Source organism: Schistocerca nitens, chromosome 1 (genome assembly GCF_023898315.1).
Source record: "Schistocerca nitens isolate TAMUIC-IGC-003100 chromosome 1, iqSchNite1.1, whole genome shotgun sequence".
Classification (NCBI taxonomy): Eukaryota; Metazoa; Arthropoda; class Insecta; order Orthoptera; family Acrididae; genus Schistocerca; species Schistocerca nitens.
Window position 1 is genome coordinate 544,539,703 of NC_064614.1, and position 24,043 is coordinate 544,563,745.

At 41.5% G+C, this 24,043-nt stretch overlaps 1 protein-coding gene across 1 annotated transcript in view; it reads left to right on the forward strand.

Moving 5' to 3' along the window:
• Positions 1-14,051: 14,051 nt before the first annotated feature.
• Positions 14,052-24,043, forward strand: part of LOC126259840 (follistatin-related protein 5-like) — a 279,684-nt gene continuing 269,692 nt past the window's right edge. Inside the window, exons 1-2 of the mRNA XM_049956931.1 lie at positions 14,052-14,082; positions 20,980-21,207. Of these exons, the coding sequence (XP_049812888.1) occupies positions 14,052-14,082; positions 20,980-21,207 (259 nt within the window). The remainder of the gene's footprint in view (positions 14,083-20,979; positions 21,208-24,043) is intronic.

Sequence of the window (24,043 nt, forward strand, 5' to 3'; positions counted from 1 at the left end):
GGAGAAGCAGCGACACACGGGTCACCAGTTGATTCGAACGCCACCAAAGGTGTCGCAGGTCTTGTCACCAGCGCCCCGATGTAGCCGTAACTTCGAGCATTAGCTTGAAGCATGTCAGCGATAGCAAATGCAGCTTCCAGCAGTTTACGGAGAGCAGCCAATTCTCCTTGTGTCCCCTGACACCAAGCACAGTCCCCAGCCATCCCGTAGTGTGTAAAACATAGATATAAATCTCAAATAGCGCTAGTGAGTTTCGAATGTACGCAAAATATAACCCGAAGACTGTAGAAACACTAAAAGCTGCTCTTTAGATTTTTCACTAGACCCTGAGGCGGCAAGCACTTAAACAGAAATAAATTTCTCTAATGAAGTGGATGTATCTACAGTTATCTGTTAGTAGAAACACTGCTTACCTAAAAGCTACTGCACAAGGTAAGTATCCAAACTATAATGCACTGATCTAAACTATATGATGTGGATCAGCACGAGATTTAAACTTAGCGACGTGACATGGAGCTTCTGGCGGCGCCGTAATTACACTAGCAAGCGGCCTTACACAACTATATGCACCAAGATTTACGCTAAACAAAAATTTAATTTTCTAACCACTAGTATACAGTAAAATACACGTGCACGGTTTACATCCTTGCTGATGCACATAGAAGAAGAAAGCAGCAAGGTGGTGTCGCCTCACCGGCACAGCTCAGTGAGCAATAGGTTAAACGAGGCTGTACACGACCGCTGGGTTGGCTGTAAGGGGCTGGATGACAGCGCTTGTTTATCGTGACAACGTTCACACGCAATCTGACGCTAAGCAATTTTTGCCTCTGTGGACAGAGGATCATGTGCATGTATCTCCGCTACCCACTAATCTAGCCGAATTTAGAAACAGTATTGTTGCAACAATTAATCCAGACTTACTTTTAAAAGTTTTGGAGACCCGAATTGTACTCACATGGAACTCTTGTAAGAAAAACTATTTAAATTGCTCTTTCATTTGCTGTGTTATTTTTAACTCTAACTTACATCTAATAAATGCAACAAATCCTTCATTATGAAACACCCCCACAAATAATTAGAAACGAATTTCCAAACAGCTTTATTTAGCCTGTGTACATAGCCTGCCACATAACATAAACACCTTTCGAAACAATGAACTGAAAACTACAGCTTTGTTTTTACTACCGCCCTCCCTTTTGTCAACTAAAATCTACTTACCCAGTATCATATACGAAACATTTCTTGGAGTTGTATAATAATTTCAAGGCAGATGTTAGCACACAGGATCGCCAGTTTTCTTACAGAGCTTTCGTGAAGTATTAAAGGATTCGTGGTAACTCTTCCTTGTTCTCACAATTAATGACGATATCTCTTGCACATATGACGTAACTGTGTCTCTGGATTAAACAATGCTTTTATAGAATGAAATTTTCACTCTGAAGCGGAGTGTGCACTGATATGAAACTTCCTGGCAGATTAAAACTGTGCGCAGGAGAGCTTCTGCGAAGTTTGGAAGGTAAGGGACGAGGTACGGGCGGAATTAAGACTGTGAGGACGGGGCGTGAGTCGTGCTTGGGTAGCTCTGCTGGTAGAGCACTTGCCTGCGAAAGGAAAAGGTCCCGAGTTCGAGTCTCGGGCCGGCAAACAGTTTTAATCTGCCAGGAACTTTCAATGCTTTTATGATATGGCGGGTCTTTTCCATTACTTACTTTCTAGCTAGCTACATAGTCAACCAAACCGATATAAATAGTGCTGAAGATTCTAAACAACTCCTTTACTGACACTGAAATTTGCCAGTAACTAAGAATTGTAAAGTTCCTTAAGGTAGTTTGTTATTCATAGTTTTTTCCAAGTCCAGTAATAATGTGAAATGGGTCATGTTCTTGGTTCCACATCCGTTGTGCACGCTAACCCCTTTCAAGTGTTTAGGCGTATTTAAATAAGTGTGTCTTGACTGGGTTGTGCAACTAACGAAAATAATATGTATCTTCAGCTACGTCAGACATACATGATGTACAAAAACTCGTAGAAAGTTATATATAAGAACAATCTTGAGTAGCTGATTAAAATCAAATTTTATTCAGAAACACTTTCGGTCAATCAAGGCAGAGGTATAGCCCTTATTTGAAGCGATATCATTGATGGTCTGTAGTTATGATTGATAATATATTACAAAAAGAGAAAATGCGTAAGGTTATACTATTTCTGTATAATAGCCAGCAGAAACTTGTCAGTAGTTACAAAAACTTGTGTATCATCCCATATATTGACAAAATTTCAGATAATCCCGGCAAAAAGTTGAAGTATCGCAACTAAAGACCTGCATTTTATAATACCAACAGCATCCCAGAATTTTTAATCAGTAGTAAAGGGAAACTGTAACCCTGTGCGAGGAGCTGGTGCATTTAAAATAACATACATGCATTGTGGGAAAATGAATGTTAGGCAGAGATGTGACTATTACGATGTCTGAACACGAGAGAAGCTGGAGATTAAGAAAAAAGGATTCAACCTACTCCGATCATCTAATAACAAGAAACTACTCATATGATGTAGAAGGTGAACTGTTATATTCTATAAGGAAAGGTGAAAGACGATCCTTCTGGATACACTGGAAATCAATAAAACTATGACACAGAATACCAGCTTAGTAGTAAACCATCGAACACAGTTTCCGGTCTGCCCTCATTACAATTAAGTTTTAGTTGCAGATAAGAGATTGAAAATCTAAATTCAAAATTATTTCTCATCAGTTGTTAAATTTATCATTAAATAAAAAGCTGTTTTCTTCTCAGTTAATGCAATTATTTCTGTGTGACAGAAAATGTATCATTTTCCCATGTAAACTGTCTACATCTCATCATTTCTGTACCTTTAGCATCTATTGTGTAAATAATATATTTGTAAGTCGCACGTTATTCTATCTGTGATTTCAACACTCGGTTGTCATCTGAAAATGGTCTAAGATGCCGAAAGTCGATTCGTGACAGAATAAATATACTTTTGCAGAGCATTAGGAAGTGTTCCTTTTTTAATGTTATTGTTTACATTATCAATTTGTCAGCACGAAATGATAAACATATAACCAAGAATGAATCTTCCTTCCAATAAAAAAAAAAAAGAAATCAAATAATAGGCCTATAGCCATAGTTTTGAAACCACCTCAGTAACAGGTATGTGGCGCGACAGCTATGAGGTATGTATTGGGATTATGAGGGGCTGGATTAGCTGGTAAACACGAAATACTTTAAAACATATTTACTAGAGATAATATTTTCTAGAGGGTAAAAATAATCTTAATTACACCTTTAATTTACCACGTCCACACTGGACTTAAACAAGCATGCATTACAGAAGATAGCTCAATCGTAACTTCTTATTTAAACCTTGAAACGCACAATTAACTTCTGGAAAATTACTGCGACTACAAGCGAAAGAGTTCTTAGAATGATAGAGTTTGTTAGTGGCCAAAGCAAAATTGCGAGGCACAAACAAAGTTAAAAACTAGTTAAAATCTTAAATGAAATACTTTCTGAGCCAGTAAAAGAATTAAATTTAAAGAATTAAATTTTACACATCAGTAAGACTGCACGTTGTCTCACGAATTACAGTAATAACGGACTCAGGCATCACGCCCAGAACCAGCGGGCGTAGCTACTGACATCAGAAGAGCGAAAAATCACACGTAGGGACCACAAAGGCATGACATACATAACGTTCATCAATTGTAAGTTCAAGATCTAGAATTTATAAGCACATTTATTAATTTGTGTGGAACACATGAAGAAATATAAACACGGGCTCAGAAGAAATTAACATACACAGTTTGAAAGGAATCCCTTCAGATTTCCAAAAATGAACAAAGTTAAGCTACTCAGACTTTAGCAACTGCTGTGCTGGTTAAGGAAGCGAGTAAGAATAACAGTCTAAATGTATAAACGGCTGCGACCAATGTTTATGCAATTACGTAATTATTTACCCACTGCGACAGTCCGAATCACAAAAGTTGCCCGTGCTTAGTACACTTCAATTATTACGCAAGTATCAGGATATATTTTACAGCCCAGATAGTTACACTCAGCCCTTCCCCAGACTCTCATCCGTTGCAAGACGTGGACCCGACCATCTTGTCTCACAATGGAATAAATGTATTAACTACGACGGCGATTACTTTCGAAGTAATAAGCAGTATACTTACTTTTTCCCATGTGTCTCGTTTTCATTTCACTGCCTCTTATATTAATCATCACATTCTCTAAATCTCCTTTCTCTATGGAAGAATGGTCTCATACCACCTTGGAAGCTTTGCATGATATCCGAGAAGAGTAGGAAAACAAATGGAATCTTTGTTTTAATGAAGATTAGCTGAGGAAGAGTAGTTCTTGTTCGAGGAATTATCATAAAACTTGCCATCCATCTGCGGAAGCTACCGTAAAAATAAGTGGAGCACCTCACTCCATACATTTGCAGCAGCTTTTAGGCATAGCTTCTTTGTGCACGGATGCGCTGTGTGATCTATAACAACCTGATGTAAGCGACATTGAAGCACAGTAGTCACACAACAGTACATTGCAGAGGTTCCGATTGTTAGCGAAGTTGAGTGCTGACTCAGGGACTACAATAGCACGAGAGCGCTGCGCAGGGCGCTTTCTCCGGCGTCCCCCAGAAGTTCGTAATGCACTTCGTCGATGACGTCATAGAAAAGCCGGTTTCTGGGACTAACGAGGAAGAGCCTGCATAATGACGTCCCGGTAGCCGGCTAGCGGAAGTCATTCAAGGACTGCGACGCTTCCAGGGATTACCAAGTTCAGGCGGAGGAATACGCTCCAGTGGCTCTGTTGGTAATGGAAACGACTGGAGCCAGGAAATATTTTCAGGTAATTCTGCTGTGTGGAGACTTTTAATAAATATGTTGATGTAGAGAACTATTTAGCTACGTCAGAGTTCTCTCGTTCTGTTTATAATTTGCTGGTGTCATTTTTCTAAACCAGATATTATTTTACTGCATGATCTTCACTAATAATGCGTTCACCTGCGAATAAGTTATTATGTTGCCAGATGAACTCCTTGACAATGGAGTACCGTAATTATATCTCAGTATATAATCAAACTACGGTAATTTTTATTGGTAACACTTTATTTTCATTTGATCCAATTACAAACCACTTAATTAATTCACCTGTATCAGAGTACTCTAAGCATCCCAGAACTGTACGATGAAAGCAGCAGATGGAGGTCACAACGCCACATAATGAGTATGACATGATTTTCACCTTTTTGAAGACGTGCGTTGTTTTTAAATACCAGACACCACCGGCCTTTTACAGTGCTCATGTGTTTATGTTCTAATATTGCGATTTACCATTGTCATCGTTCTATGAGATTCCTCAGTAAAATTACAATAAACTAGTCTTTTCATTCGTGATGTACAATGCCGTTAACTGAAAATGTGTTTTTGAAGAGTTAGACTGTAGATTTGTGAAACGAGCAATAGTGACCTGGATTTCACTGTACCACAAACAGTTAAACATAACTTTACGACCGCAGTTATTGTCGAATTTACTAGATAAATGAATTTTTTGGGGTGTTCTTAGTTTTATAAGATACAAAGAATCTGAATTTTTTTTTATTTGACGCTGAAAGATAATTAAGAAACATTGCTGTAGGGGAAAAGTAATGATTTGTTGCCTGAATGTCAAATATTACAGTTTTTCTGGTAAAACTGTGATGATAACAAGGAAACGTCTAAGGAATGTACTCTCTTCTACACCTAAAATATAAAGTAATTAATTTGAAACAGCACATGCTACAACACTCGCATAATAGTCGGAAGAATTTGCGTCTTATAAATGTGATGTGCTAATTTTCAAGTAGTTGGAATTTATTTATGAGCAAAAAACGCCGTAAATTCTCAAAGAAAATTCCTGTAAATACTAAGATTCGCACTTCAAGCTGTAATGTGCTACGAAGGAAAACACGACCTCATAAGGGGTGAAACAGTAAAAACGTTAGTAACAAACGCATCAGTTCAAATGCCAATGAGGCCATAAATGTCGCAGGCCGCGGTGGTCTAGCGGTTCTGGCGCTGCAGTCCGGAACCGCGGGACTGCTACGGTCGCAGGTTCGAATCCTGCCTCGGGCATGGGTGTGTGTGATGTCCTTAGGTTAGTTAGGTTTAAGTAGTTCTAAGTTCTAGGGGACTTATGACCTAAGATGTTGAATCCCATACTGCTCAGAGCCATTTGAACCATAAATGTCATATGAACACACGATAACAGTACCTTCAGTGCTAAAATACATATTGTGGTATCAAACATTTCCTAAAATCTCAAAAGAAAGAAAGAAAATTGTTCAACATCCCGTCGAGGACGAGTTTATGTCTGAAACACTGCAAACTCTGATAGGCTAACGAGAGGATGGGAATCAACTCGCACTGTTCTCAGAAAGCATACTGGAATTCACATCATACCTTTAGAGTAATCACAGAAAATATAAATCCAAACGGTCCTACAGGGTTACAGTTTAGTACATTCCAGAATGAAATGTTCACTCTGCAGCGGAGAGTGAGCTGATGTGGAACTTCCTGGCAGGTTAAAACTGTTTGCCGCACCGACACTCGAACTCGGGAACGCGGGCAAGTGTTCTACTATCGACTGAGCTACCAAAGCACTACTTACGACCCGCCTTCACCGCTCTGCTTCGGCCAGTACCTCGTCTTCTGCCTTATAAACTTCACAGAAGTTCTTCTGCGAAACTTACAAGACCATCAATTCAGGAAGAAAGGATATGCGAAGACGTGGATCAAGCCACAGGTTCGGAGATGTTTCCAGAATGAAATTCTATAGCACTTCCCTTGGAAGCCAAGGGTCTCGAGCTTGCGGTCCAGCACATGGTTTTAATCTGCCAGGAAGTTTCAGTTTAGTTCATAAACCACTCCGCCACCTCTCATGGTAATCACGGAATATATAGTACTGAAATGTCAACAGAGAGTTTCTACGGCGGAAAATGAAGTGGAAACATTCAAAATAATGTGCCGCTCAAAGTAGCAAAAACTAATCCGAAAGGTGAACTACTAAATCTAGCAGCAGTCCGCACAGCAGGATCGCCAAATACAGAATGGTCCTGGAGCTACCTCTTACACGACCTTATAAGCACTTGGCTTGCTTGCGAAAGTCACAGTGCACGTTAAACACAGAAAATGGATCAACATTTCAAATGTACATAATTTAAAAATACAACTTTTACATCAAATTGAAGGTCTTTCTCTCCCGGTCATTTCCCAGACTATATACAATATTCTACGTCTAATGATTTATTGATTTTTTCACATATGCTTAGGGCCGGCCGAAGTGGCCGTGTGGTTAAAGGCGCTGCAGTCTGGAACCGCAAGACCGCTACGGTCGCAGGTTCGAATCCTGCCTCGGGCATGGATGTTTGTGATGTCCTTAGGTTAGTTAGGTTTAACTAGTTCTAAGTTCTAGGGGACTAATGACCTCAGCAGTTGAGTCCCATAGTGCTCAGAGCCAATTTTGAACATATGCTTAGGATAAATGATCAAGAAATTGTTGTTAAAACAAGATAAAGATATTGTTGGCCTATTCAGTAGACGTGTTCCTTTGGGCTCTGTTCTATGGTGGCATCAAATATTACATTTAAATTACTACTTTCAAGTGCCAAGTGTCTTTAACAAAAACTAAATTTAATAAGCAACTAAATAAACTGGAAATCACCTAATAACCTAGACATAAGATATATGGGCACGCAGGGAAAGGTACAAGGGAAGTCAGGCCGTATTCTTGTTCTGAGTAGGCGTGGAAAATACGATGGTCTTCCACCTTTACTCGAGGAAAATGATGCAAATGCACATAATAATTCAATAAATGAAATATTTATGCATTTGTGACTCTTAGTGACGATAGCTAGTGTCCTGTGCTATCATTTAATACTTTGTTTGTATAGCTCAACTGTTATTAATTCTTAATGATTTTTATAAGAGTATACATTGCTTTTACAATATAACTGCTGTAGTTCTAATGACATACATGCTGTCAATGACTCAACGCATGCACATTACTGCTGTGATTAGGCTGATGAGTCTGGTTTCGCTATATGTCGGAACTATGAGTTAGTGTTTCATTTAAAGTATTTATAAGTAGCCCCAGTCCACCATGCTTTGACTGCAGCCGTATTTAGTGTCAACTACCGCAGCTGGCTTGGCCAACTAGCCTCGCGTCAAACCTTCCATCTCAGCCAAGTCAATAGGTATGCACCAACGCACCAAGCTTTGAATAACTTTCGGCAGCTGATAGCTCGCCATCATATGCGTCATGTTACACACCTCTACTTAATGTGGCATTTAGCTTTATAACTGGCACATTAAGAAGCTGCAAAAGTGAATTATTTAGTGTAATACATAATATACACATCATATGTGTCAGATCAATAATGTAAACTACGTTGTGATGAGGTATGATGCAGAATGAACTTCATATCATATGACATTAACATAAACCAACATATATAAACACGTAATAAACATTTCATAAAATATCGAAAGACATGACGTGTACATTAAATGTCAGAGGAAAAACACAATCAATCAGATATTAGGAAAATAAACAAAATTCATTAAAACATGTTGTTTTGTGCTGTTGCGCTCATTTTAAATGTACTGAATACTGAGCACGTACTATAACAACATTTTTCAATATTCTAAGCTGCCACAATTATTCCTTCTTCGTGTCAACTTTTCAGTACGTCGATTCACTGTGCATTCGCATATTTATACTACATAATAATGATGTTCTGTCATCGATTTCCAATGTCGTTCGTGCTCCAGATGCCTCTGCCGATTTGAATGGCTCTACAAATCACATACTGCGACTATATTTATGTAGCTTCGCAGCAACTATCAGGATGGGAGTGCTTAGCTATTGAAATAAGAGTACGGTACAGTTGTCAATAGTAAATTTCCGTAGTGAATCGCCATAGGTCGTACTCCGAATGAATTCCCCTCTGGAATCGATACACATACGAAACACAGTAGCAAAGCAAACCGATTTAACGCTTTGCAAAATACAACTGATTGAGCGCGAAAATTCTCCAAATAGTACTTCCACACTTCCACAAGGAAATATGGATATCATGTTAACTGGGCTCGTTAGACTTGGTACGTCATAACATTTTATTAGTCACTATTAATTTTGCATAAGCCCAGAACCTTAGAATGTACAGACTGTCTCTAATCCATAGATAGGTTGCAAAAAATAAATCATACTGTACACAGATAGTCACGCTCAATCTTTACCCCAAACAAATTGTTTCCTTATGAATTTTACGGAGTACAGTTATCCAGAAAATCTTATGTACTCTTGCATTACATATAAAACCCCTCCATAATAACATATAAAATAACTTAAAACTTCTCCAAACGAAACTGACACAAAAAAATTATAACTCATCCATTGCGTGGAAAAAAATGGTTCAAATGGCTCTGAGCACTATGGGACTTACATCTGAGGTCATCAGTCGTCTAGAACTTAGAACTACGTAAATCTAACTAACCTAAGGACGTCACACACATCCATACCCGAGGCAGGATTCAAACCTGCGACCTTAGCGGTCTCGCGGTTCCAGACTGAAGCGGCCTAGAACCATTCGGCCACCACGGTCGGCTAATACATTGCGTAGAAATAAATCTTATTTTTACATACAAAAAATTGTATCAGTCGAGTTATGCACACGAATATTATGCAGACTGTTTTCGCGACTTCCATGCATCAAACACTACTGTCGTATTCCGTTTGTACGTAGTGATACCAACAATGTTCTAAACTTCTCACTAAAATATTTGACTACCGAAATATCTTCAACATCACACACTCGTGTCAATAACTCTTGATACTTGTTCTGCTCTCATTTTTATCTTCTTTTCTCTCAACCTCTCTCGTCCTTTAATTTTTTCTTTCCATCAAAAGCAAATATCTTCTTTATGCATTAAAGGAGGTGATCTCCCATCTGTCGCATTACGCTCACGTTCATCTATTAACATCCATTTAGAATTCACATCTCTGTCAAGAGCTGTTGTTCGCATTTCTCTTTTAGAAATGAACACACTATATCCTTTCTCAGAAGTATCGTTTTCTGTAGCTGCACCACTCTGACACTTAACTACGCTAATTAAAATATAATCTTCATCTCCCTGTAACAATACATCACTTATTTCTGCGGCTACATTACATACATCTTCGCATATATCTATAAAAACATCCGATGACACATCACAAAAGTTATCTCCAGCTTACGAGATCACAGGAATGCTGACTTCACCGACATTAGTCCCTCATAAGTCACAAAAATTGCACCTCATATAAGTTCAGAATACACTCCTGCAAATGGAAAAAAGAACACATTGACACCGGTGTGTCAGACCCACCATACTGGCTCCAGACACTGCGAGAGGGCTGTACAAGCAATGATCACACGCACGGCACAGCGGACACACCAGGAACCGCGGTGTTGGCCGTCGAATGGCGCTAGCTGCGCAGCATTTGTGCACCGCCGCCGTCAGTGTCAGCCAGTTTGCCGTGGCATACGGAGCTCCATCGCAGTCTTTAACACTGGTAGCATGCCGCGACAGCGTGGACGTGAACCGTATGTGCAGTTGACGGACTTTGAGCGAGGGCGTATAGTGGGCATGCGGGAGGCCGGGTGGACGTACCGCCGAATTGCTCAACACGTGGGGCGTGAGGTCTCCACAGTACATCGATGTTGTCGCCAGTGGTCGGCGGAAGGTGCACGTGCCGTCGACCTGGGACCGGACCGCAGCGACGCACGGATGCACGCCAAGACCGTAGGATCCTACGCAGTGCCGTAGGGGACCGCACCGCCACTTCCCAGCAAATTAGGGACACTGTTGCTCCTGGGGTATCGGCGAGGACCATTCGCAACCGTCTCCATGAAGCTGGGCTACGGTCCCGCACACCGTTAGGCCGTCTTCCGCTCACGCCCCAACATCGTGCAGCCCGCCTCCAGTGGTGTCGTGACAGGCGTGAATGGAGGGACGAATGGAGACGTGTCGTCTTCAGCGATGAGAGTCGCTTCTGCCTTGGTGCCAATGATGGTCGTATGCGTGTTTGGCGCCGTGCAGGTGAGCGCCACAATCAGGACTGCATACGACCGAGGCACACAGGGCCAACACCCGGCATCATGGTGTGGGGAGCGATCTCCTACACTGGCCGTACACCACTGGTGATCGTCGAGGGGACACTGAATAGTGCACGGTACATCCAAACCGTCATCGAACCCATCGTTCTACCATTCCTAGACCGGCAAGGGAACTTGCTGTTCCAACAGGACAATGCACGTCCGCATGTATCCCGTGCCACCCAACGTGCTCTAGAAGGTGTAAGTCAACTACCCTGGCCAGCGAGATCTCCGGATCTGTCCCCCATTGAGCATGTTTGGGACTGGATGAAGCGTCGTCTCACGCGGTCTGCACGTCCAGCACGAACGCTGGTCCAACTGAGGCGCCAGGTGGAAATGGCATGGCAAGCCGTTCCACAGGACTACATCCAGCATCTCTACGATCGTCTGCATGGGAGAATAGCAGCCTGCATTGCTGCGAAAGGTGGATATACACTGTACTAGTGCCGACATTGTGCATGCTGTGTTGCCTGTGTCTATGTGCCTGTGGTTCTGTCAGTGTGATCATGTGATGTATCTGACCCCAGGAATGTGTCAATAAAGTTTCCCCTTCCTGGGACAATGAATTCACGGTGTTCTTATTTCAATTTCCAGGAGTGTATATTCAGTTTCCTCCACTTCTGTCTCTATTTTAGACACAAAATTTCCAACAGATTTTCACTCATTCCTACCTAGCTTGAACAAAATGTGCAACCCAATATTGTTACTATATAATTCAGAACCCTGGTCTTCCAAGTCCTGTGCGTGCTTTTTCTTTATTGTGCCACTTGCAGCCACACCAAAATTCATTTACATCATTCACTACATCCATCTCCAACGTTTCAGCCTCATTCGTCGTGTTATGAAACATACCTGAACTTGCAGCACTTGTCCCTTTTTTACCATTTTATTTTGCCCCTCTGGACCTGATATGGCAGAGGAATAATTTTTTGGATCTGATGTTTCTACCCACGAGTCACCAGTCCCTTAAACACCTGCTTACAATCGTTACATCCAACTCTTCAGAGGTCTCATTGTTATCAGAGACCTGATCGCCCGTAAAATACCTAATTCGTGTTTGTTGTTCCTAGGGTGCTCCTTCGTCTGTGATCCCACCGTCAGTCTTATTTCTATATTTTACATTTTTAATCCCACTATTTTTTCGGTTTATTATCACCATTTTGATCGCCAATAATACTTGATGTTCCTGCTGCCCTGCTTCGCTTCTGATTTCGCCCACAACATTACTTTTATGTTCTATTAATGTAGTACGGACAGCAGCTACTTTTTCTGTCATTTCACTGCTTCTCCACTTAGTTATTCCTTCAGTGTACTTTTGTCTGACTCGTAGTACTTCAAACCGCATCTCGTCGGTTTCATTTCCTAATGTTTCTCCTACTGAATCAATTTTGTCATCAATATGGTGGATTTCTTCCGATTACTCTCCTACTTCTACTTCTAAATCTGCACCCTCTTTGTCTCTCATCATCTTACTTAATTTCAAACTTCATTAATATCAGAAATAATTACATTATTTCAACGTCCCTCTTCAGATTGGCTTTCTGTATACTAGCTACTACTTACAGATACAAATTCATCAATTGTGACAGCATTTGATGTACCAGCTCTAACTGATCTTCTGTGTCTAAATTCAGAAGCTTTGGTTTCGAATTATCTGACCCCCCCTAACATTGTGCGACCTACATAACCACTGTCATTGATAATCAGACCAACCTCCATTTCTGGTGGTAAACCAGATATTTACACTATCGACATCAGTATTTAACTTATCAGTCGTGTTGGCTGCTACTGCTATACTGCTGTTGCAGAAAGTAGAAAACTGCTGCCGAAGCCAAACTTCAAGACTCTACTGACTCTACCAATGCCGATGGCACCGGTAACGTCCCCAGTACCGAAGACACAGACCCTGGTGGCTTGGCCGTTGTCGATTTCTCCCCAACTGCTACCGGTCCTACGCATCCAGTAAACATCCATGCTACCATTCGTCACTGTCTCCTTCCCTCGGAATACCTCCGGGGGCCTAACTTCCAAACACCTAACTACCATTACTCATACAGACGACTTCTGTAAAACCATTAGCTCAGGGCCCCCACGAAATACTGTCTTTTGGCCTTAAATTTAAGACTTCTATCACAAAGACTGGATGCAGATCTCAAGAGAAAAACATATGCAACGAGAAAGGGATTAAATTCAATATTCTGTACGATCCAAGACTACAGGTTTCAGGTTGTAATGTACTGAATATTTACTGAATCACTTCAGGACAAAAATAACTTAAAATGTTGGTTCTACAAATACTGTTTAACCATGAAATAGAATTAGAATAACATTCAAACACGGTGAAGTGTATGTGATCGCATATTTGAAGTGAAATCAATTACTATTTAAACATCACAGTTGCACAGTGAAACAGAGCCTCATTCTGTTCACTAAACACCAAAATTTAGCCACCTTATAAATAAAGACCACTGCGACCATCAACATATCAAAATTCGGATAATCACGAATAGGTTGCAGTGAATTCAATAACACTTCCAGATTTTCACCAATAAATAAATAAGTAAATAAATAAATTTCATGAAATGAAATATACATAAAATGAAATAAAAGCAATGTTCAACACTGTACATTGGATAACATTCATGAAATTCTACAATTTTAACTGACTGCCAGATGCTAACCCCCACTCGACTCGTCATTCTCCTAAGTTCCAAAAGTGTCAAAATATCCTATTATCTGCTTTCTACTCCAGAACTCTCACTTCACGACCTAAACCACACAGTCAGTACTCCAGCAAACTTGTTACTTGCAACGTCAATTCTCACGGCACGACCGCCCGACACAGAATGAGCCTGGAGCTATCATTTGCGCGCCCTTGTAAGCCATTTTCCCGAGAAAATTCACACTATACATAAAATACAGAAGATGGACCACCATTTAAAACATACATAATTAACGAACAAATCATTTACGTCAAATTAAAGATCTTTCTCTCCCGGTCCTTTATCTAATAATTTAAGGGCAATAATTAATACGTAAAATTTTCGCACAGGCGATTACAATAGGTGAACAAGAATTTGTCATTAAAATAAATGGAGCCTGTTCAATAGAATAGTCACTTTGCACTGAATTCAATGGAGGTATCGAATATCATATTTCAATTATCACTTTCAAGTGACGAGTGTCTTTAATATAAATATCAAATTTAATACTTGATTAAGTAAACTAGAAAACGCGCAGGACCGTAGCCTACAGCATATGGGCACACGGGGAAAGGGACAAGGAAAGTCGATGCTGCTTTCGTGTTCTTTGTCGGTGTGAAGAAGATGGTAGTGTTGCAATTTCATGCGAGGGAAAAGATACAAAAGCACACAATAATTCACCAAATAAAATGTATACAGATGTGTGGCTTTTAGTGATGAGAAGTACTGCCCCACGCTGTCATTTAACACCGTGTTTGTCAAGATCGCACGAAACGGTCAACTGTTAATAATATTTAATGATTTTAATAAGAATATACATCTTCACCTACTGTATAGCTGCTGTAGGTTTTGTGATATAAATGGTGTCAATGTATCAAAAAATGCACCTGAGTACTGCTACGGCACGGATATGACTATTTACGCAATACGTCGAAACTGTGAATATTTCTGAGTGGCCCCATTCCGTCATATTGCGATTGCCACCATATTTCGAGCCAGCCCCTTCATCGACATGCTGTCGTAACAGCTAACCGCGTTTCCCCAACCCCAAAGGCCGGAGAGACACCACCAACTTCCGGTCGCTTGACGCTCGCTAGTCAATACTTTCGCACCGAACTTTCAATAACTTTGGAAAGTTGATAGCTCGCCAGCGATTACCTTATGTTCCATACGTCAAATAGTGTTACACTTAGCGAGAGCAGGCATTGCCTGCAGGCGGAGAGGCTGCTAAAACTAAGTTTTGAAAACAGCTACAAGTAATACTTTGAATTTTTTATTGACCGATTCCACTCTTCAAATGAACAAGAGAATCATCAGATTATACACTGTAAAAGATACAAATTGATATAATATGGAAAACTGACGTGGAATTTACGTAAAGTACATATTCTACTTCCAGTATAGTGACTTACGTTTAACGTTGGCAGACAGCGTTAAAGATTGCGTTGAAAGTTGGATGGCTGCTCTAAAGTTCAAAATGGGTGTACTATAGCACTTAAAGTACGACGTGATGACATTGACAGTACCAAAGGTGAAACTGACTGTACTACAGTACTTCTAAAGTCCATGGTATAGTGTATCCTAAAATAATTTACAACTATAGAAAACGAAATTTATATTTCAATTGCCTCTTTCATGAGCGTGTGCACAGGCATCTGATGTCTGTATGTATATCACCTTATCTTTCAAAAAATACGAGTACATCTACAAAAATTAAAATATCTTTGCATTACAAAAAATACATGTTTAAAAAGTCTGTACAAAAATGCATTCAAAACCACCGTTCTTAAAAATATTTCTGTTAGAAAAATACGGAAGCTATTATATTTTGTTTGCTTATCTACAGCACTTTCTCAAATAACTGTAAGAACCCATGTAGATTAAATTCGTTTTGATCGTTTAATAAACTTCACAAGTTTTTCTACTTTTATACAAAAATTTCCAATTCTTCGTAAACATATAACGGAGGATCTTTATCTGCGTAAGTCACCATACTGTAAAGATAATACGTACTTTACGTAACGTTAGTGTAAGTTTTTTTTATTATCTCTATTTGTGTCTTTTACAGTGTAAATTCTGATGATGCTCTTGCTCATTTGTAGAGCGAAACACGATAATAAAAAATGTAAAGTAGAACTTGTAGCTGATTTCAAAAACTTATTCTCACATTTATTTGCTCATGCTTTCTTCGGCAATATGCTGATAATTTTTTTTGGGAAAACTGGTGGTAATGAGAGTGTGTGGGCTCCTACGGTGCACGTGAATTTGAATGAAATCCGTTTGAATATAAGGCCACGTCTTTGTGAGAAATAAAAACAACTTCAGTGCCCTGAAGAGGGCCTTTGCAAAGTTTGTCGAAATGGCGTTTGTATAGTTTTAGTGTTTTACAGCGATACCGCCTTAATTTTATTCAAATTTAGGGGAATCAGTTTAGTTCAAAATGGTTCAAATGGCTCTGAGCACTATGGCACTTAACTGCTGTGGTCATTAGTCCCCCAGAATTAGAACTACTTAAACCTAACTAACCTAAGGACATCACACACGCCCATGCCCGAGGCAGGATTCGAACCTGCGACCGAAGCGGTCACGCGGATCCAGACTGTAGCGCCTAGAACCGCACGGCCACTCCGGCCGGCAATCAGTTTAGTTTCGAACATAGTTTCTACTCTTGTAGTAAATGCAAATCTCCATTGGTATCTCATCCTTCACAGTTGTTTGAGCTGATGTCTTTCAGTAGTTGGTCAAATTTCGGTCTCATTATGGCATGAGATAGCAGAGCACAAATAGTGGCCTCCAGGATTCAGAAAAACACGCCAGACCATAATCGAATGCGTCCGGAGGGTTAAACGAACAGTAACCTGCTGAGTAACATGAATGTGATTTTCCAGCAGTTTTACATATCCGACTGAGTGAATACTCTGCTGGTAAGCAGGTCCCTAAGTTATATTTCGAAAACAATGTCATTCTTTCTCATGGTACAGCGTTAGATGCCGACAGATGATGCACACAGATTCCGTTTGGTATGGAAAGACGTGGTGACAGAAATGGCATGAGGCCACCCTCTGCCATTAACGCTGCCAAATCCAGAATAACATGTCGACTCCGCGAATACATGCGATAAGACGGGACATAATTGTGGTGTGTTCTTTGCGGTTACAAGTGTTTTGGCTTCTTACGCTACATGCTGCTACGTATGGCCAGTTTCTTTTTGTGTGTGCATGAGAAAAATTGTTGGCGTATGAAAAGTGCTGGTATTTTACATTATAGCTCTCGAAACTGACAGTTATTACGACTGTAAGGTTCAACATGTTTGACATGTGACTTGCTGTAGCAAATTTTTTCGTAAGTTACCTTTTTGGATTTCGTGTCTTTATGACGTTTAGCACCTGAGGTTTTGTTGTCATTTGCGTTTTCTGATGCTAATTCAGTTGTCATATACATGATGGTGAGTGACCGAACCCGGTGGCAGATTAATAAATTGTTCTAATGTAGTAAAATGGCACGAATATCCTGAGACGTATATTCGCTGCTGACAGTTGCCTGAAGAAAACATTTGAGAACTAGAAAAGGAAGACCTTGCGGGATTCCACTTTGTCTTCCTATAATACAGGTTGTCGGAAACAGTCTGAAAAACTTGTAAAGGTCTTACAAAGTAGTGTATGGGTTGAGAAATAATTGTTCAGAAAAAAACTGCGAGACGTTGCACTGTATCCGAGTTGAAGTTAGCCAATAAGGCGGCAGCGCAGTGTGCGCAGATTCAAGCGGCCCACCAGATGCAATTAATGTCAGTTGTTATCATCGCGTAGATGATCACACACGAGCCTGCTCAGCCTTTGGCTCAGGTTAGGTCCTTTCTACCGTCCCATGTCCAATTTCTATATGGTTCTCTTGCTCGTTTTTACCAAACCAGACGAAGAACATGTGAACATGTTTGGCGACACCGTATTTGGCAGGCCGCTTGGATTTTCGAGGGCAACGGCCCGAATGGCTAACTCCAATGCTAGCTAACTTGGCATCAGCTGAACGTATGGAATTTTTTTTCTTACCAACGTAGCTTGTAACAACCTTACATGCATTTGAGACTGTTTCTGACAACCGTATATTTCACATCAGTTTGTCTCCACCGTACAGGTCTTCGAAGTGCTGCTGCCTTTTCTCCTGAATTGTTTTTGTTTATTTTATGACCTACATTGGACCACTTTAGTCAGTATTATGAACTAGGTTCTTCCGTTTTTTGTTGACCCAGTACTTTTCCATTCTTTCCGATCGTTCCTTTCCCTCCTCATACGAAATCACCCTTCCCATTCTCTGTTCGTTAGTTTTTATTGGTAATCTGATATGTCTGTCCTGAAGTTTCTTGAGTGGGTCTGTCTTGCCTTTCAAATCCTCCATCGTAACCTGTACTTTGATCATATCCTCCTTGACCTCTGCGATCCATCTAATGCCACTCTTACTATTCCATAACTGCTCAATTATTCTCCTGCTAATTCTATTTTCTGTTGTTCTCATCAAATGTCCTAGGAAATAGATCCGTCCCTTCTTCATTGTACCTGTGACTGGTTCTACTTCTTTATAAACTGTTTCATTTGAGGCTATTCTGCAAAGTCCGTCTTTTTGGTATTTTTTTATGTATACATGTCCTGACTACTCTTCTTTCTTTTTGAGTAATCTGTCCATTGCTACAGTGTTGGATGTTTTAAATACAGTTTTACTAACATATGTTATTTGTGGCTGTGTGACTATTTTGTGGTGTTTCCGTTTTGTCACTATTGAGAAGCATTTTTTGTTGTATGCGTTCTTGATAACATAATGTGTCTTAATGAAATTACCTATTCTATTCTGCCATGATGGTTTCTTACTCAGGTTATGTGTTATTATTTCGTCCAAGTATTTAAATTTTTCAATAATTTTTATGTCGAGTTCTACAATTCTAATTTTGTTTGCCAGTGGCTGTTCCGTTAGCATAATTACTGTTTTTTTCTAAAGATAGTTTATGTTCAATACTCTGAGTTATTTCCTGCAATGATTGTATTTGTTGTTTGATTCCTTGAATGTTGCTGGCGAGAAGAGCAGGGTCGTCACCAAATCCTACGCATTTCAACTTTATGTCGTCTTTTTATGTTCCAATCTTAATGTTCTTTGGATTGTACTTGTACCATTCCCTCATTACGTATTCAAGGGCACAATTAAAAAGAAGTGGTGACAGGCCATCTCCCTGCCTAAAACCAGTTTATACCAAGAATGAACCAGAAAGTTCCCCTCTGAAGTTAATTTTCGAATTTGTACTTGTTAAGGTGAAAACTGTTAGTTTAATTAAATTTGGGTGGAGCACGAAACGTCTCAAAATTTTTAACAGTGAGGGTCTATGAACAGAATCATATCCCTTCTTGAAATCTATAAATGTACACTACTGGCCATTAAAATTGCTACACCACGAGGTTGACGTGCTACAAACGCGAAATTTAACCGACAGGAAGAAGATGCTGTGATATGCAAATGATTAGCTTTTCAGAGCATTCACACAAGGTTGGCGGCGGTGGCGACACCTACAACGTGCTGATATGAGGAAAGTTTCCAGCCGATTTCTCATACACAAACAGCAGCTGCCCGGCGTTGCCTGAAGAAACGTTCTTGTGATGCATCATGTAAGGAGGTGAAATGCGTACCATCACGTTTCCGACTTTGATATAGGTTGGATTGTAGCCTATCGCGATTGTGGTTTATCGTATCGCGACATCGCTGCTCGCGTTGGTCAACATCCAATGACTGTTAGCAGAATATGGAATCGGTGGGTCGGAGGGTAATACGGAACACCGTGCTGGATCCCAACGGCCTCGTATCAGTAGCCGTCGAGATGACAGGCATCTTATCCACATGGCTGTAACGGATCGTGCAGCCACGTCTCGATCCTTGAGTCAACAGATGGGGACGTTTACAAAACATCAACCATCTGCACGAACAGTTGGACGACGTTTGCAGCAGCATGGACTATCAGCTCGGAGACCACGGCTGCGGTTACCATTGACGCGGCATCACAGACAGGAGCGCCTGCGATGGTGTACTCAACGACGAACCTGGGTGCACGAATGTCAGAACGTCATTTTTTCGGGTGAATCCAGGTTCTGTTTACAGCATCACGATGGTCGCATCCGTATTTGGCGACATCGCGATGAACGCACATTGGAAGCGTGTATTCGTCATCGCCATACTGGCGTATCATCGGCGTGATGATATGGGGTGCCATTGGTTACACATCTAGGTCACCTCTTGTTCGCACTGACGGCACTTTGAACAGTAGACGTTTCATTTCAGATGTGTTACGACCCGTGGCTGTACCCTTCATTCGATCCCTGCGAAACCCTACATTTCAGCAGGATAACGCACGACCGCATGTTGCAGGTCCTGTACGGGCCTTTCTGGGTACAGAAAGTGTTCGACAGCTGCCCTGGCCAGCATATTCTCCAGTCTCTCACCAATTGAGAACGTCTGGTCAATAGTGGCCCAGCAACTGGCTCTTCACAATACGCCAGTCACCACTCTTGATGAACTGTGGTATCGTGTTGAAGCTGCATGGGCAGCTGTACCTGTACACGCCATCCAAGCTCTATTTGACTCAATGTCCAGGCGTATCAAGGCCGTTATTACGGCGAGAGGTGATTGTTCTGGGTACTGATTTCTCAGGATCTATGCACCCAAATTTCGTGAAAATGTAATTATCTGTCAATTCTAGTATATTTGTCCAATGAATACCCGTTTACCACCTGCATTTCTTCTTGGAGTAGCAATTTTAGTGGCCAGTAGTGTAATTCAGAGAGGGTTGTTTCGTTTGCGGTAATAAGCCGTGATTCTTTCAGAGTAAGTATTTGTTCGGCACAGCTTCTCCAAGGTCCTCTGATTGTAGTAAAGGATTTTTATCTGGGCCTCCGCGTTAATACCTTCGATTTTTCTTCTCCAATTTAGCATCTGTTCTCGCTATACACCATGTACCTTTTATCCCAGTCACGTCTCTCTCAACTGTCAACGACCTGCTAGTGGACGAGAGGGTGAAGTGAGGTGCCGGTGGTGTCTGCAGACCCGTGCCTGGGCGTGGTGTGCGGCGCGGGCCGCGAGTGCCGCCTGGACGGCGCCGGCTCCGCGGTGTGCCAGTGCCGGCGCCGCTGCCCCAGGAGCCGCGGCCGCGGGCACGCGCGCGCCGTCTGCGGCACGGACGGCCGCCGCTACGCCTCGCACTGCCACCTGCACCGCGCCGCCTGCCTACAGCGCCGCCACGTCGCCGTCGACCACGACACGCCCTGCACAGGTCAGTCGCCGATGCTCCTCTTCTTATTCGCGGGCTCCGCACTGGAGTGTATCGTATCAGCTCACCTGTCAAAGGAGGAGGGTGAGATTAGTGTTTAACGTCCCGTCGACAACGAGGTCATTAGAGACGGAGCACAAGCTCCGATTAGGGAAGGAAATCGGCCGTGCCCTTTCGAAGGAACCATCCCAGCATTTGCCTGAAGCGATTTAGGGAAATTACAGAAAACCTAAATCAGTATGCCCGGACGCGGGTTTGAACCATCGTCCTCCCGAATTCGAGTCCGATGTGCTAGCCAATGGGCCACCTCGCTCGGTACTTTTCAAAGCTAAGAGTCACTATACACTGGTGAGCCAAAATAATATGACACCGGCTTTATTGTGCAACCAAAGCAATACAGCAGCGATTTTGCTTGGTATGGTTACAAGGCCATGATAGGTTTCCAGAGGTATTGAAACGTCCACTTTGGAAACTTATAAATTACTGTGCTGGTAAACCTCTACGTTAATTGATTTCCAAACAGATCAGCAAAACTGAAAGGACTCAAACATTTCTCTCTTTACTTACTTTGATCATCACTAAACTCACACACAATATTTTTAGCACAACGCAATCTGCCTTCCAATAATCCCCACAAAAGAATGGCCCTGACTAACAATAAACCATACCTTTCATGAATCACTTACCTCACAGAAATCTTCGTTAGTCAAGCCACGGCAATATAGCGAGCGCCAATACTTCCAGCTAAATAAAAGATTTTAACTACTGAAAGCACTAACTACTGATAGGCATAGTTAACAAATGAAAGATTTTTATGGAGAGCAAACGATGTATTTACCTTAATAGATTTCAAATGTCATTATATACAGACAGGTTGGTCCATTGATCGTGACCGGGCGAAATATCTCACGAAATAAGCATCAAACGAAAAAACTACAAAGAACGAAACTTCTCTACCTTGAAGGGGGAAACCAGATGCCGCTATGGTTGGCCCGCTAGATGGCGCTGCCATAGGTGAAACGGATATCAGCTGCGTTCTTTTTTAAATAGGAACCCCCATTTTTATTACATATTCCTGCAGTGCGTAAAGAAATATGAATGTTTTAGTTGGACCACTTTTTTCGCTTTGTGATATATGGCGCTATAATAGTCACAAAGATATGGCTCACAATTTTAGTCGAACATTTGGTAACAGATAGGTTCTTTACATTAAAATACAGAACATAGGTATCGCTCTGAGCACTATGGGACTTAACATCTGTGGTCATCAGTCCCCTAGAACTTAGAACTACTTAAACCTAAGGACATCACACCCATCCATGCCCGAGGCAGGATTCGAACCTGCGACCGTAGCAGTCGCGCGGTTCCGGACTGAGCGCCTAGAACCGCTAGACCACTGCGGCCGGCCAGAACATAGGTATGTTTGAACATTTTACTTCGGTTGTTTTAATGTGATACATGTACTTTTGTGAACTTATTATTTCGGAGAACGCATGCTGTTACAGCGTGATTACCTGTAAATCCCACATTAATGCAATAAATGCTCAAAATCATGTCCGTCAACCTCAATGCATTTGGTGATACGTCTAACGACATTCCTCTCAACAGCGAGTAGTTCGCCTTCCGTAATGTTCGCACATGCATTGACAATGCGCTGACGCATGTTGTCAGGCGTTGTCGGTGGATCACGATAGCAAATATCGGCCAACTTTTCCCTCAGAAACAAATCCGGGGACGTCAGATCCGGTTAACTTGCAGGCCATGGTATGGTGCTTCGACGACCAATTCACCTGTCATGAAATATGCTATTCAATACTGCTTCAACCATATGCGAGCTATGTGCCGGACAGCCATCCTGTTGGAACTACGTCGCCATTCTCTCATGCAGTGAAACATCTTGTAGTAACATCGGTAGAATATTACGTAGGAAATCAGCATACATTCCACCATTTAGATTGCCATCGATAATACGGGCGCCAATTATCCTTCCTCCCATAATGCCGCACCATACCTTAACCCGCCAACTAAAACATTCATATTTCTTCACGTACTACACGAATATATAATAAAAATGGGGGTTCCCATTAAAGAAAACGCAGTTGATATCCGTTTGACCTATGGGAGCGCCATCTAGCGGGCGAACCATAGCGCCATCTAGTTTCCCCCTTCCAGCTAGACGAGTTTCGTTCTTTGTAGTTTTTTCGTGTGATATTTGGCCCGATCACTATCAATGGACCACCCTGTATATATCAGTTCATGAAATCCAGTCTTACAAATTTCCCTTTTCTGCCGGACACACGTCCAGATCGTCCGCTCTCAAAACTCTAGCATCTCTCTCCCCAGATCCACCACTGCTGGCAGCTCACCACCAACTGCGCAAAGCTACGCGCTGTTCACATCCAACTGCCCAACACTACAATAACAAAAATTCCAACAATGCAAACCAGCCACAGACTGCACACAGCACAGTCAGTAATTTTCATACATAGTGCTACGTGGTGTTGCCAACATAATAATCTAAACAGCCTACTTACAGTATTTATCAACCGATCTCTACACGAAGGCCACGAATTTCCCGTAAATTTCGGGGAAGTGGTTGGTGAGAGCGGATCTGGTGCCCGATAGTGTCGCAGATGCGTTCCATCTGGTTTACGTCTAGCGAATATGGTTGCCGAGAGGTCAACGTGAAATCTCTGCCATGCTTCTCAAACCGCTGTAGCAAGTTACTGGCCTTATGACAAGAACAACAGTTAGGCTCCTCTAAGACGCCATCGCCTTCGGGAAACACACTATGCATGTAGGGATGCAGGAGAATTACACGTAGTTCACACTGTCTGGG